At 35.9% G+C, this 15,966-nt stretch overlaps 1 protein-coding gene across 1 annotated transcript in view; it reads right to left on the minus strand.

Annotated features, from left to right (window-relative positions):
- CLOCK (clock circadian regulator) overlaps positions 1-15,965 on the minus strand; it is a 52,550-nt gene extending 36,585 nt beyond the window's left edge. The window contains 5 exon segments of the mRNA XM_012641092.1: positions 1,566-1,657; positions 4,823-4,971; positions 5,946-6,005; positions 8,323-8,412; positions 15,919-15,965. Coding sequence (XP_012496546.1) covers positions 1,566-1,657; positions 4,823-4,971; positions 5,946-6,005; positions 8,323-8,369 — 348 coding nt within the window. The 5' untranslated portion in view covers positions 8,370-8,412; positions 15,919-15,965.
- Position 15,966: the final 1 nt, after the last annotated feature.

The raw sequence follows: 15,966 nt of genomic DNA on the forward strand, positions 1-15,966 counted from the left end.
AAAGTGAAGCAGCAAATGCTGATGCAGAAGCTACAGCAAGTTATACAGAAGATCTAGCTAAGCTGATGGAGGTGGCTACACTATACAACAGATTTTCAATGCAGACAAAACAGCCTTCTATTGGGAGAAGATGCCATCTAGGACTTTCATAATTAGAGAGGAGAAATCAATGCTTGGTTTCAAACCTTAAAAGGACAGGCTGACTCTCTTGTTAGGGGCCAATGAAGCTGGTGACTTTAAGTTGAAGCCAATGTTCATACACCATTCTGAAAATCCCAGGGCCCTTAAGAAGTATGTTAAATCTACTCAGCCTGTGCTCCATAAATGGAACGACCAAGCCTGGATGACAGCACATCAGTTTACAGCACGGTTTACTGAATATTTTAAGCCCACTGTTGGAAACTACTGATCAGAAAAAAAGGCTCCTTTCAAAATATTATTGGTCATTGACAATGCAGCTGGTCACCCAAGAGCTCTGATGGAGATATACAAGGAGATGAATGTTGTTTTCATGCTTGTCCATTCTGCAGCCCATGGATCAAGGAGTAATCTCAACTTTCAAGTCTTGTTATCTAAGAAATACATTTCATAAGGCTACCGTTGCCACAGATAGTGATTCCTCTGACGGATCTCGGCAAAGTCAATTGAAAACCTTCTGGAAAGGATTCGCCAGTCCAGATACCATTAAGAACATGGGAGGAGGTCAAAATATCAACATTAACAGGACTTTGTAAGAAGTTGTATCCAGCCCTAGTGGAAGACATGGAGAGGTTCACGACTTCAGTGGAAGTCACTGCAGAGGTGGCAGAAATAGCAAGAGAACTAGAATTAGAAGTGCAGCCTGATGATGTGATTGACTGCTGTAATCTCTCACGATAAAATTTTAAGATGAGGAGTTTCTTCTTATGGATAAGCAAAGAATGTGGTTTCTTCAGATACGGAATTTACTCCTAGTGAAGATGATGTGAACATTGTTGAAATGACAACAAAGGATTTAGAATATTACATAAATTTAGTTGATAAAGCAGGGTTCAAAATAATTGACTCCGATTTTCAAAGAAGTTCTACTGTGGGTAAAATACTATCAAACAACATCACGTGCTACAGAAAAATCTTTAGTGAAAAGAAGAGTCAATCGTTGTGGCAAATTTCATTGTTGTCTTAAGAAACTGGCACAGCTACCCCAGCTTTCAGCAACCACCCTGATCAGTCAGCAGCCATCAACACTGAGGCAAGATCCTCTACTAGCAAAAACACTATAATTCACTGAAGGCTCAGATGATCTTCATTTTCTAGCAATAAAGTATTTTTTAATTTAGGTATTTTTTACATAGTGCTACTGCATAGGTATGCATATGCTATTACACTACAGCATAAACATAAACTTTTATATTCACCAAGAAACCAAAAAAATAGCGTGACATTTTATTGTAATATTTGCTTTCCTGCAGTGGTTGGGACTAAACCCGCAATATCTCCAAGGTACGCCTGTACGCTAAAATTAGTCACCCTGTGATTTCTTTTTTTGAGGAAAATAAAACTTTCGAAATTAAATCTGGACATACCTCTAACATTAACTGTGTAAACTCTTCATTACTAAGGAATGTAGGTTTCCAGTCCTGTCGAATTTCACTAGCATCTGACTGTGCAGTGATTTCTGTGAACAGATCGACACATTAGTGGCACACTCCAACCACCAGTGGAGTGCAAAAGTCCTACGAGTTGCCTTCTCTCTTCCCGCTCCAATTAAAGATGAGAACCACAGGCAGTAACATTCATTGGTCTGGATATCAAGAGGTCCAGGTTTTGGTATGATAAAATACTAGAGTTAATGTGGCAAATCTTAGGTTTGGTCTCCTGGTAATTCTAGTCTCTTGGGTTTTTCTCTGGGGAGCCGGGACAGCCTGTGTTGCTGATAGCTTCCTATCTGACACAATGAGCAAACAACAATCAGAAAAGCAGATTAGATCAAGTTTGTGGCCAAGCATTTTGAAGAAAGTCTTTTTTCCTCTTCCTTTCCTTGCTATTCAAATGGTAATATCTAGAGAAGAGATAAGGAAGTGAGCCTGGTGGGAAGGGGCCAAAGAGGTCAGTCAATCTGCTTTCAACAAGACCTTAGGCCTGCCTAATGCTGGGCAAAAAGATCCTCCCAGTTCTGGGTGCTCCATCTTAATTAAATCAAGGAGACTCAATATTTTGAGTAAAAACTTTATAGTAATATTCCAAGAGTGATTTTGCTTAGTGTCCCCTTTGTATATGTTCTTAGTGGTACAGAGCTGGTCAAAAATTTGGAGATCCCTGGCTTGGGACACATATTTTGTCACTCTTATGACTATTTATTTTGCTACACATTTTTTTTTTTTTTTTTGAGACAGAGTCTCACTGTGTTGCCTGGGCTAGAGAGCCGTGGCATCATCCTAGCTCACAGCAACCTCAAACTCCTGGGCTCAAGCGATCCTCCTGCCTCAGCCTCCCGAGTAGCTGGGACTACAGGCATGCACCACCATGCCCGGCTAATTTTTTCTATATATTTTTAGTTGTCCAATTAATTTCTTTCTAATTTTAGTAGAGACGGGGTCTCGCTCTTGCTCAGGCTGGTTTTGAACTCCTGAGCTCAAACAATCCGCCCGCCTTGGCCTCCCAGAGAGCTAGGATTACAGGCGTGAGCCACCGCGCCCGGCCTTTGCTACACATTTCTAATAGATTTAGTTATGAGAAAGCTATTCATAAATGATGAAATCTGAACTGTTTAGGTAACGTTTTTAAATGCAGACATATTAAAACAACCAGGCAGAATAAAAATCTATGTCACAGAATATATTCTACAAAATATACTCTATAGTAAGAAGTATGGACTAAGTTGTTTTGATTTTATTGTCAGGTATATAAATACACTGTATTAAACTGTCACCCAAAATTTAGCATATTAAGAAATGCCTGTGCTGGAATATGAAGAGTAATTAAGAAGAGTTACTAAATCTGTGGAATACAATCATGCCTTTCAAATTCACATCAATTACATACATTTGGGACATGGATTTAAATCCATAAGCAACTCCAGTCAAGTTTAATTAAACACAGGCCTATTTTAGAGTAAGTATACAAGAATTCCCTTTTACCTTAACATAAATATTATTATTTTTGTGACAATTATATATCTAATTTTGGAAAAAAATCCACTTACTGCAAAAATTCACCCTATTGTCGGGGGAAATGTATACATTTCGTTTCATTTCATTCAACAATCATTTATCGAACTCCTAGTGTCTAAGGGACTGATTTCAACAAGTGTGCCATCTAACATGGGGCACTGAGGTTAGTGAGAATACTGTCTGTGGAGGTAAAATGTAATGATACTGGCAGCAATAAATATTAAGATAAGCAATTTTGACACATTTACAAAAGAATCAACAGAATTTAGGAACTATGATATGGTACTAAGGAAGATGAAAACCAGTCTAAGTTTTTTCACATTTGAATCCTGGGAGACTAAAAGGATGGTTGTATAAAAATGAAAAAAAAAAAAAAAAAGGCAAGTTAAGAGAAAGAAATGACTTGACAAAACGAAAATGAATTCAGTTTTAGATGCACTGAGTTTGAAACATGCAAAAGAAAGATCTAGAAGTTATCTGGGAATACAAGGCTAAAAAGTTTGCATCTAAAAATAGAGATCTGGTAGTTTAATAGAGACACAATAGCTGAAGCTATGGAATGAGATAACCAAGAAAAGCATGTATAGAAAGCAAGAGAACAAGGATAAGACTGAGAAATGTCACATTTAGAAGGCAGAAAGAGAGGAAAGAAGTTAGTTTCAGACAGAAAAGGGGAAGTGAAGGTGCAATACAATGGAATCCAAGGGGAATAACAATCAAGAGAGGATAGATCAGAATTTCCAGTGCTAGAGAGATGCAGAAAAGGATGAGGTATAAGAAAAAGCTATTGCTCTTCTGGGAGGGGGGGTTAATATCATTAGTGAAATTAACAAAAATAATTCCAATGAGTGGTGAAGCATCAACAGTCTGGTAAGGCATTACCAAGTGAGCCAGGGAAAAGTAGAGAAACTAGTTACTAAGTGTCCTTCTGAGGTCTACATTTTCATTTGCGTCTGAAAAAGGAAATGTCCTTTTATAGGTTTTTTAATCTATTATTTCTGTTAACCAAAATATTTAATATTCTTTACATTTTCTTTTCATGGCTCATTCAGTCAAGGCAATTTTGTTTGATTAACAACTACTTCATTTAAAACACAGTATTGCCTAGATATACATTGAAACAGTATTTTAAAATGACATATAAGACCCTTATATGATCTAGTTCTATCCTTTCTTTCAAATACACCCATAACTTTCCAACACAGACATGCTCCAGTTTACAATGAAGTCTCCCTGCTTCTCTGATTTTGCACATATTTCCTCTGTATGAAATGTCTTCCTTACTTAATCTAAAAGACTCAGCTGAAAGATTCAGTTATTTTAAGGCCTTCTCTGATGCGTTTTTCCTCTGTGTTCTCCACTGTAAGTTCATGGTTGACAAGCACTACTCACATTATAATTATTTCTTTTATAACTATGTGCTTACATATTTGTCTCCGCTGGCTTGACTTACTTCAGAGCCAGGATTGCTACCCTTGCATCGTGAGAATTGAGGATACAGTAGGAACTAAATAAATGTTTGTTGAATGAAAGAAAGAACGTAATTAGGAAATCTTTTAAAAGGCAGTTATAAAAGCTGAAGAAGCATCCAATCTTAAGCATCTCTGTCAGGATTCTTTGAGAGTCTTTTATTAATAAACACCACCCATTTTACAAAGTTAAAAATTTACCTTTATGCTTTCGTAAAAAATCAATGCTTTTCTGAAGAACAGTGGATTTGTCCATCTTTCTAGCATTACCAGGAAGCATGGATCCCAGCTCTTTGATGAGAACATTAAACTGATCTCTACGTTTCTTTTCAGATTTGTTTCTAGAGACTCTGATGAAATAAGAAATTAAATAATCAGTTTTTAAACAATCCATTTAATTACACAAATAACTTAATACAATGCTAATTTGGACACGACACAGCATGTACTTCTGTCAATACAGATGATAAATACTCCTAGGTTACAAATATTTCCTAGGTTATCAACAATATAGTTAGTTAATTTGGGCAATAATTTTTCACCTCAGTTTAACATCACTAAAGAAACTTTTACATATCAAATATTTGACATACATGTTTTTGACATACACACCAGTAAGACAAACTGCATTTAAATCATAGGTTTTATTTAATCTAATATTTACCAATGATTGTAAACTTGTAAGATTATAAGTATTAATGAGATACATTTTGTGGAAGTACATATAATACAGAAATACAAATTATTAAAAATCGTTGAATAGAAGACAGTTATCCATCTAATGTAAGTTTTAAACCAACAGAAATCTAAAACTGAAAATCTTCTCCCAAGGTTACTCATTCATTCTTCCTCTATACTCCTACATCCTAGCCGCCAACACAGAGTTGTAACCATTTGTTTGCATATCTGGCTCTCCATTAGGATGTAGGCCCCTTGACAATGGAGCCCAAATTTTTTCACCTAAGCACTTAACCATAATGTCTAACTAACAGCAAGCATTCCAAATATATGTACTAAATGAATAATTACTGCTATTCTATATGAAGCAGTAGCTTGTAAACAAAGAGCTCCTGAGACAAACTCAATTGTTTATAAAGCAATTAATCATTTCATAATACCATTAATTATCTGTTTCAAAACAAAGCAAAATACTTTTCCAAAAGGTCAGAGGATAATTTTATTTAATTTATGAACTGTATACCAATATTCTAATCTCTTCCACCTTTCTAATATATCTAAATTCTTAAAGCAGATAGTTTTTGGAAATCATTAATTTACTGTTTATTTACATTTATTTACTATTTTACATCTCTAATCAAACTACCTTTTTGCTTTGTCCTTGTCATCTTCTTCAACCAACCCATCGAAAATACTACTGTCATCTCTAAAAGAAAAAAGAAAGTCAGGAGAAAAAATAAGAGCAGACTCAGTAAGCAAGAACAATATCAAAATGATATGTAAATCAACTCAGTTATATCCTAGAATTTTTATAGTCAATAGATTACATAAATTCAAACTACTAACCTGTTTTCTAGTATTAGAAAATCAAAGTTTAGCTGTATTTATATTTTTAAAAGTTTATTACATATATAAATTTTAAAAGTATTTACACTTAGCTATACTGTGTATACAACATGCTAAACAATTTAATTTAACCAGTTTAAATACCTTGTTTCAAATGTTTAGTAATCAGTGAAAATCTATAGAAATTCAGTGTATTTGCCATTATATAAAATGATTCACTTGAAATTACTTTTATTAACTATAACAGCATAATTAAAATTTTTTCTGAGACATTCACTTTACAAAACCACAAATTACTCATAAACAGTATCTGGCACATTATCTTATATTAATACATCTCATTCATTTACTAATTCATTTGACAGATATTTATTAGCATTCATGTGCCAGGCTCTGCCCTGGATGTGGTTACAGAGCAGTGAACAAGACAGTTAGCTGCTCTCGTATAGCTTATTTTCTAGTATAAGAAACTAACATGAAAATGTGTGATAAGTTCTAATTTATTAAAAGGGGTGATTTTTAGTTACTAGGTAGTTACTTTAGTCTGAGTGGTTAGGGGAGAACTTGCTGAGGTGGGAACATTTGAGCTGAGATCTAAGTGACAACAAGTGGCTGGCTACAGGAAGATGTAAGGGAAGAACATTATAACAAAAGGAATCAAGAGCACTGGTGCCTAACTCCTTAACTAAGAAGAAATATTAAATAGTTTCCGGTGATTTATGCGCTTTTACATGAACTCACTATTAACTCCTTTAGCCGCACCTTTCTATGACCTATAAAGGCCTATAACCTATAAAATGGAACTCATTACTGAGATCATCTGCATTACTTTCATCACACAGGTCCATGTGTGGACTTTTGGGATGCTGTATGCCCTGAAATTTGTGAGAAATTTTATGTGTATATGCATTTTTTTGAGGATAGAGTTGGTAACTTTATGACATGCACAGAGTTAAAGAACGCACATTAATAATCACTGCTTTATGTCTGAACACACAGATATCATCCCCTAGATGTCATATTGTCTAGAATGGGAATTGGTAATCATTCAGAAGTCCAAAGCCAAAATCGTATTTTCTCCCTGGAGGGCGGTGAAAAAGTATTCTTTCTGAGGGGAAGACTATCGTAGATCCCACCTGCAACTGTGGCATAGTCCATGGTACAGGCAGGCCTTACTAAGGAAATTTCTTGCCCCTCAGGTCTTAAGTTCCGGTGGGGTGTATATCTTTACTGTTTAGCTCACAGAAAAGGAGGAGAGCTGCCCCCAGATGTCAAAAGTCTTCTCTGTGTACAAATCTAGCAGCAAAACTCGTGAAGAATCCCCAGTGGCTGAATCGCACAGTACAGTGTAATAAAAGCACAGTAACTTTAATGTCAGACAGACCGACATAGGTCTCATCTCTTACTCTGTGATTTTAAACAAGTTATTTAACCTCTCTGACCCACAATTTCCTCATCTGTAAAACCCTATGGAATCATTAAGAGATTAAATGAAGTAACATAAAAAGTATTCTGTACATTCACTGTCAAAAAGTAGGTGTTTAAAAAATGTTACTGTGTTACATCAAATTTAAGATGCTATTTGACTATTAAGACTCACCACTATTTTATGTGCCCCTAGAAAGAAAAAAAAGTGCTACCAATTAAATTATGAGAAGCCAATTGAAAGACCCAGCTAATGTCAGAGATGTTAAAATGTAAAAAACACAAAAACTTACAGTCTTAAAATCAAAGAAATAAGGGGATTCATCCTTTTCCCAAGAGTAAGATTTAAAGATTACAATTTTAACTAATGAAATTCTAATTATAGTTACTTCTTTCTCAGTCACAAATGCTAAAACACTTGAAAGGATGAAGTTAGCACCAAGAGATAAGGAGAAAAAGGACTCTAGAAGGTGCCAAGAAAACATTTGCAACTGTTACAATTTCTTTCAGAGAAGAAGCTATGGCCAAATCATTCAAAATTACAGCTCAAGACCCATTTAAAACACAAGCCATAGTCTGTTACTCTGCCTGGAGAAAATATTGATGAGCCTTACTCTTACACCATGTTTGTTCAATACAGAAACTGAATTTAATAGTAATTATGTTCTATCTATTTGATACATACCATTATTCTAGTAGTGAATTTTTAAACAGTTTTATATAATTCAAAATAAGAGTCTCTAAAAACATACCTGTCAACAATCGAGCTCATTTTACTACAGCTTACGGTAAACAACATAACATATTACGTTTTCGTCTTGTGGTAGACATTTGTACTTCTCCTTAAGTGAAAAGAAAAATAAATGGTCATTAGTTTTCTAAAAAGCTTACTTTTACAAAGTTTCCTTGAGAAATACTACATGTTATCATAGAGACTTCAAAATGTTTTGTTTGTACCAAAGGCTGGAACATTATTTTCAAGCGTATGTCTTTGGCTGAGGTACATTTGGGGGCTTTTTTTCTCCTTCTGAAAGAGGACTACAGAAAAAAAAAAATCAGTTTCTTAATTCACTTTCTTTCTACTATAAAATAATCAAAAGGGACATTCTTAATAGTCAGTAAATAAATTTGACTACATAACTATAGTAATACTGTCTATTCAGCAATAAATATATGTCAAAAGCCTATTTTCTGTTAAATAGTATGGCGGGCTTTGGGAACGTAAGAATGAAAGACAATCCCTGTAGGCACAAATTTGCAAATGAGTGGGGAGATAGATAGCTAAATAATTATAAGAGGTATAATGAAGATACATACTACGTAATGGCATCACTGGGCAAAGGAAAAACTAAGTATACCCATGGGAATTGGAGAGGGGAGTCAAAGGAAACATTCTTGATGACAATGAGTTTATGGAGTCAAGATTCTTGTTACTGCAAATATGGTCCAGAGACCAGCAACATCAGCATACTCTGAGAGCCTGTTAAAAGGTGAAATCTTGGGCCCTATTCTAGTCCTACTAAATCAGAAGCTACATTTTGACAAGGTTCCCATGGGATAATAATGTATAACATTTGAGAAGCATAGACTAGAGGACAGAAAGAGGTAAATAATTAAAAAGATTCTAAGCTACCACAATGGCAATTTGCAAAGGTACAGGACTTAATGCAATAAGAGAACACCATATTTGAAAAACTAAGAGGTTTAGCATTTTCCTTATGGAAAATCTACGCAGGTTACAATTTAAAGTTTTAATTACTAGGGCATAAAATGAGAACAAAAAATAGTAGAGGGGCAAAGGCAAGTCAAATAGACAAGAGCCTTCTTATTAAGGGTCACATACCTACATTGAAGGAATTAAAACTTACTGCTTTAAAATTGATTGCAAGCCTAAAATCTGTCTTTCTATATTCTACAGACTGAGTATCCCTAATCTAAAAATCCAAAGTCTGGGCTGGGCGCGGTGGCCCACGCTTGTAATCCTAGCACTCGGGGAGGCCGAGGCGGGCGGATTGTTTGAGCTCAGGAGTTCGAAACCAGCCTCAGCAAGAGCGAGACCCCGTCTCTACTAAAAAAAATAGAAAGAAATTATCTGGACAACTAAATATATATATAGAAAAATTAGCCGGGCATGGTGGCACATGCCTGTAGTCCCAGCTACTCGGGAGGCTGAGGCAGTAGGATCGTTTGAGCCCAGGAGTGTGAGGTTGCTGTGAGCAAGGCTGATGCCACGGCACTCACTCTAGCCAGGGCAACAGAGTGAGACTCTGTCTCAAAGAAAAGAAAAAAACAAAAATCCAAAGTCTGAAATGCTCCAAAATCTCAAACTTTTTGAGCACCAACATGACTTTCAAAGGAAAATGCTGACTGGAGCATTTTGGATTTCAGATTTTTGGATTAGTGATACTCAGTTGGTAAGTATACTGCAAATATTCCAAAATCCAAAATATTTCTAGTCCCAAGGGTTTCGGCTTACGAGATAAACAATCTGTATATAGTCTTTCTAAAAGTATAATAAAAGTTTCATCTACACAGACGCTATGCCCTATAGTTAAGTATAGAATAACCATCTTAATTCTAAAATAAACATCCTAACAAACAGTTTTGAGGCGTAAGAAATTCTACTCTATTATCTTTTTTATTTAAAATTTAGAAAATAATATAACGTATAACTCTAACCAAACCACAGAAGATTGAAGGTACTATAAGAACATGAGATGCTAAAAGATTCTATCAGTGTTTTCAAATCCACCTTCATGAGAGGAAGAGAGACCAACCGTTGGTAACGATGCCGCATTGCCTACGTGGTTATGGCTGCAGAAGTGGGGCTGTGAAGGGTGAAAAATTCTTAAAAGAAAATGAGTGAGGGAGTCAAAGGTAAAAGCAAAAAGGACTAACACCACGATAAAACACTGTGATTTTAAGTGTCGGGGTAACATCAGCAGACAGAACACAGAATTAGAGAAATTTAGAGTTAGAAGAAAATTTAAAGATCACCTAAATATACACTCCTCTGGTCCAAAAGACGTACTTGCCATAAATGGTAACAACAGAGGTTGGTTCTATCACTAGAACAAAAAGAACAGTACAAAAGTGACAGAGCAAATATGGGTGAATTCAAAAAGAAAAGTTTCATTGAAAGTTAATAGGCCAGATCTGAGCCCCCTGTTAAGGAGGCACCCAGTGAGCCCTCAGTATGTTTAATTACCAAAAGGTAGAAAACAAGACAAACTACAAAAACAAAAAACAAACAAAAAAACCACAAAGAACTCCAAGAATTAGAGGTCATACTACAGGAAGGGCCTTGCTGACTATAAGAATGAATGGAAAATAGTACAGAGGATAACAGACTGATACTTTATTAGGCTGTTTTACTATTGCTGTTAACAATATTCATCCAAAAAATAATTCTTATCCAGCTAACAGAACAGCACAAGTCTGCATCTCTAACAGTCTGGCTCAAGATCTTTTCTCTACTTTTCCAGCCAATTGATAGACATGTTTTATCTAAGAGAAAGACAGAGGAAGTAAAATAGGCCCAACTGAGTACCACAGAGCAAATGCTGGAAGATTTCCCCAAACTTCTTTAAATGGTGTCAAATTAACTTTAACAAAACAAAATGGCAAAGGTAGAACAGGCAAAACATCTTCTCTGGGGACGAGCCTAGGCCCCAAGCTTTCAATCCATAAACAGTAGCTAGAGTCACATTTGCCCATGTCATGGATTCTAAGGACACAGACGCAACGCCATGTCCCCACACAAGCTGAAGAGGAATTTCGAGTATATAATCTAATATAGAATAAATGTTATTATTAAAAGGTTTTTTTTGTAAGCCTGACATTTTGAGCCAGAATGACATACAATAACATGTCTTTGAAAGGAACAGGGGCAGTTACTATAATCTAAAGTTCACCAATTATGAAAGATCAAGCTACAACTAGGAATCCTATACTTAAGCAACTTGAGCTCAAAGTCATTCAGTGATATGACTTCCCATGAGCACACATCACATTACTATTTTATGACAACAGAGCGTAATCGTGGCATGAGTCTTTACAAACATCACTTTAAAAACTAGCTTTAAAAAACATTCATCATTCATGGCACCACGGATGAGCTGCAGGACATGCTGCGTGAAGTAAGTCAGGCACAGAAGGATAAATACCACACTCCTATCTGGAAACTCATAGAATAGAGAGTAGAATTTTGGTTACTAGAGGCTGGGAACAGCAGGCGGGAGGGAAGAATAGGGAGACGTTGATTAATGCATACAAAATTACAGCTTGATAGAAAGAATACATTCTAGCATTCTATAGCACTGTAGGGTGAATACAGTTAACAATAATTTATTGTATATTTTCAAAAAGCTGGAAGAGTGGACTTTGAATGTTCCCAATACAAAGAAATGATAAATGTCTGAGATGAGGGATATACTAATTACCCTGATTTGATCATTATACACTGTATACATGTGTTGGGAAACATCACTCTGTATCCTGTAAATATGTACAATTATTATTTTTTAACTAAAAATAAAAGGGAAAAATACTCATTAGATGGAGAGATTAGTAGCTAAGAGACTTTATAAACGATTCAAATTTCATCAAACAGAAACAGATATGTTTTTGATTCAGCATGCAACATTATACATAATTACGGAAAATCTCAGTATCTGACAGTACATCTTTGGAAAATAACCCTTACAAATAAAAAACATATTCTGTACTAAAAATAAACTGTGTAGTTTCAAATGACATGATATTACCTGTCTTCTGAATTCCATCTGCTGCCACCTAAGAAGGCTTTCCACTCCTGCATCACCAATTCCTCCCTCTATAACTGGATTATTTCTGACCAATATATTAACACATCTCAGTGTCTCTTATCTAAAAAGCAAACCAACCAAAAAAAAAAAAAACTCTCCTGACCCACCAACCCTTCAGCTACTGCCCTACTTTTCTGCTCCCTTTCCCAGGAAAGCTGCTTGCCTGAGTTACGTACAGTTGGTAGAGTTGCTGTTTCAACATCCTTACGTCGATTCTCCTTATTTTAAAATTTAGTGTTTATTTTCACCAAGGTATACATGTATGGTTTAAAGAATCCAAACGGTTTTATAAGACTTATTAAAAAATCAGAAGTCCTCTGTCCTCTGATCCCCATTTTCCACTTTCAACCACTTCTATTTTTTTTAAAACGGTTTCTTTTGGTATTTAACTCCCGATCTCTAATATCTTTTATTTTGTCACTTGCTGATTCTTTTGGTTTAAAGAATCCAAACGGTTTTATAAGACTTATTAAAAAATCAGAAGTCCTCTGTCCTCTGATCCCCATTTTCCACTTTCAACCACTTCTATTTTTTTTTTAACGGTTTCTTTTGGTATTTAACTCCCGATCTCTAATATCTTTTATTTTGTCACTTGCTGATTCTTTTAGTTTTAGGTAGGGTGCCTAGACAGTCCCAATTTATTCAAGTTATGCCAATGTAATTATTAAAAGTGTCCCCTTTTGCTCTCAGAAATACTTGTTTTTTATCTACCGAATTCCACCAAGAAAAATAAGAATTTAGCTCTCTGACTCCCTAACCCTTACCTCCCATGCATGCACACTTCTACGATTTCCCACTATCATAATTTTGGACACGTGGCTACATTTGGATTTAACATTGTTATGACTCCGTAAATGCAATTCACAGCCGAGCCACACAGTACACTACAATTATGTTCCCTTTCTGAGCAGTTTTCCCTAGAATTACTATTTTATTTGTTTACCTAGTTCTGTGTGTACTTATTACCAATTCAGCTACAAACTCTTCTCTGTCTAAATCTACTCTCCATAACTTGAAATACATAACACATTCTACCAATTTCACCTTTTCACAGCTACTTCTCTTGACATCGTCTAACCTGTTTCCACTGGGACTGGATGCTATTTACCACACCTGGTGACCAGCTGTCATCTCGTGATCACTATTCGCCATCATCCTGGTATTAAGTCGTCCCTGGATGATTGCAAATAGTGGTGAATTCCCTTTAATTAACTGCATTCCCTGTCACTTGTATCCTATGCCTTCATCTTTTTTAGTTTACTTCTTTATTTTTGTTAAGTTCTTTCTCTAATAACTGCCTAAGAAAGAGGACAGGGCAGGTAAATCCTTTAAGATCTCACAAGTCTGAAACTGTCACTAGGCTATCCTTAATCAACAGTTGAGTTGGGCACTGAACACGGGGTTGGAAATCATTTTCCCCTCAGAATTTTGAAGGCTCCATTGTCTTCTAGTTTCCAGTGTAGTGTCAAGAAGTCCAAAGCCATTCTGATTACTGATCCTTTACATGTGACCTATTATTTCTTTTACTCTGAAAGCTCTCCCATGTTCTAAAATTTAACAGTGATGTGTCCCATTTTGGGTTTATTTTTATACCTGTATTGGTCACTCAACAGGCTCTTTCGAACTGGAAACTCAAATCCCCTAATTCTGGAGGGTTTTCTTGAATTCTCTATTCTTTGTTTTTCCCCCCTATTTCCTCTATTCTTTCTGGAATTCCTATTATTTGAACATTAGAAATCCTGGACTGTTGCTCTAATTTTTTTTTTCTCTCTTATTTCCATCTCTTTGTTTCTTTTTCAATATATCAATTTTATTTTTCAATCCTTTCATTGAGTTTTTCATGGTCTCCATTTCCCCCAACTTAATATTTTCTCTTTTGGTTTGGTTTTGGTCTCTCACATAAGAGGTTTTCAACAGATGTCTAGTGATCCCTGGTCACCAGCTGATATTTAAGGGCGGGGCACTAAAAAGATCACTGGAGGGTCTGTGTGACAGCGGGAAGAATAGCATAAAAACCTGGGTTCTTAATTCCCCTCAATGTTACCTCCATTCTCAGCTATGCTTGTTGCTTTATTTTATCTTTGCTAGAGAATAAATCTCAGACTTCTGCTAAGAAAGGCAAGGAGCACTTGCCTTGGTTCCAAAGTTAGGAAAAGGATCTATGGAGTATAATCACCTCTTAAATGGATTTGCCATGAATCATCCAGTCTCACCATCACTCCTATTTACAGACGAGCGCCTTTAATTCATGAGAATTTTAGGGAGTCTATAGTGTCAAGAAGTTTGTTTCTCAGCTTTCCCACAGGAGGCTCAGGATTACGGGGTTGCAAGAAAATTATTGTACTTCCTTTTGCTTTTCAGGTTCCACAATTTTGTTGCTACGGTTTCCTCTCCCGTTCTCCTAGTCTTTGTGAAAATTTTGCCTTTTGTAAAAATTCTTTTAACTTCAGCTTTACTGAGGTTTCAAGAAGAAATGAAATTTAATTGCACTCTATTTGCCATCTGTAACTGGAAGTCCCTCATTCTCTTTCTTCATCACTCTTAATTCATCCCAACACTCCACTGAAATCGCTCTCTCTTACTGGAGTTATCAGAAACCTTCATGTTGCCAAATGTAATGGCAGCTTTACTCTACTCTCTATTTTGACCTCTTAGTAATAGATGATATAGATGACCACTTCTGCATTTATTAAATACTTTCCTTCCTTGGTTTCTGTGACAGAACAGTTTCCTGCTTTTCCACTCATCTCACTGGCTGCTCCTTCTCTGACTCATACTGGCATGTGCCAAGGCTGAATGCTTCTCAATCTGTGCATACTTCCCCCAAAATATCATCCAGACACACGAGTCTCAAATCCATACCCCTAGACCAGATTTTGAAACGCAGAGTCATATATCCAACTGGCTTTTTGACATTTCTACAGATTTTACAGGTATCCAAAATATAATATAGTCAAAGCATAAACACAACTTTCTTCTGTAAATTTGCTTCTCTCCCAGTTTTCTTTTCCAACGTGATCTCCATATACTCTCCCCCGAATTTACTGCACTCCCATCACATCTGCTCTGTTCCTCAAGCATTCCACAACCATTCCTGTCCCCACTGCCTATAAAGCTCTTCTCTCAGATCTTCACATGGCTGACACCTCTTCCCATTCGGATCTCAACCAAAATGTCCCATTTTCAATGAGGCCTTCTCTGACTACCTAATGAAAGCACGTTATCCATTTTAAACCTGCATAATCCTAACCACAAATTTCTTGTTTATTTGATATTTGTCTTGCTCTAGAATGCAATCCTCATGAGAGCAGGGACAGCTTCTGTCTTGTTCACTGTATTCTCAGTATCTAAAATATCTTAACACAGGTGGTATTCAATGTTTTGTAATAAATTAATAAAAAAGGAAAATTTTTTAAATAAAAGTCTCCTCAAGTTAGTCTGTCGAAATAGTTCACAGCTGCTTTTATATGTTTTTCAGGAAAACTATCATTCTATAATGTCTTAAGATGCACTTTTCTTTACCTTTTGTACTTTTTGGATCTTTTGGACTGATTCTTCAGAAAACTGTAA

The sequence above is a fragment of the Propithecus coquereli genome, unplaced genomic scaffold (genome assembly GCF_000956105.1).
Source record: "Propithecus coquereli isolate 6110/MARCELLA unplaced genomic scaffold, Pcoq_1.0 Scaffold162, whole genome shotgun sequence".
NCBI lineage: Eukaryota > Metazoa > Chordata > Mammalia > Primates > Indriidae > Propithecus > Propithecus coquereli.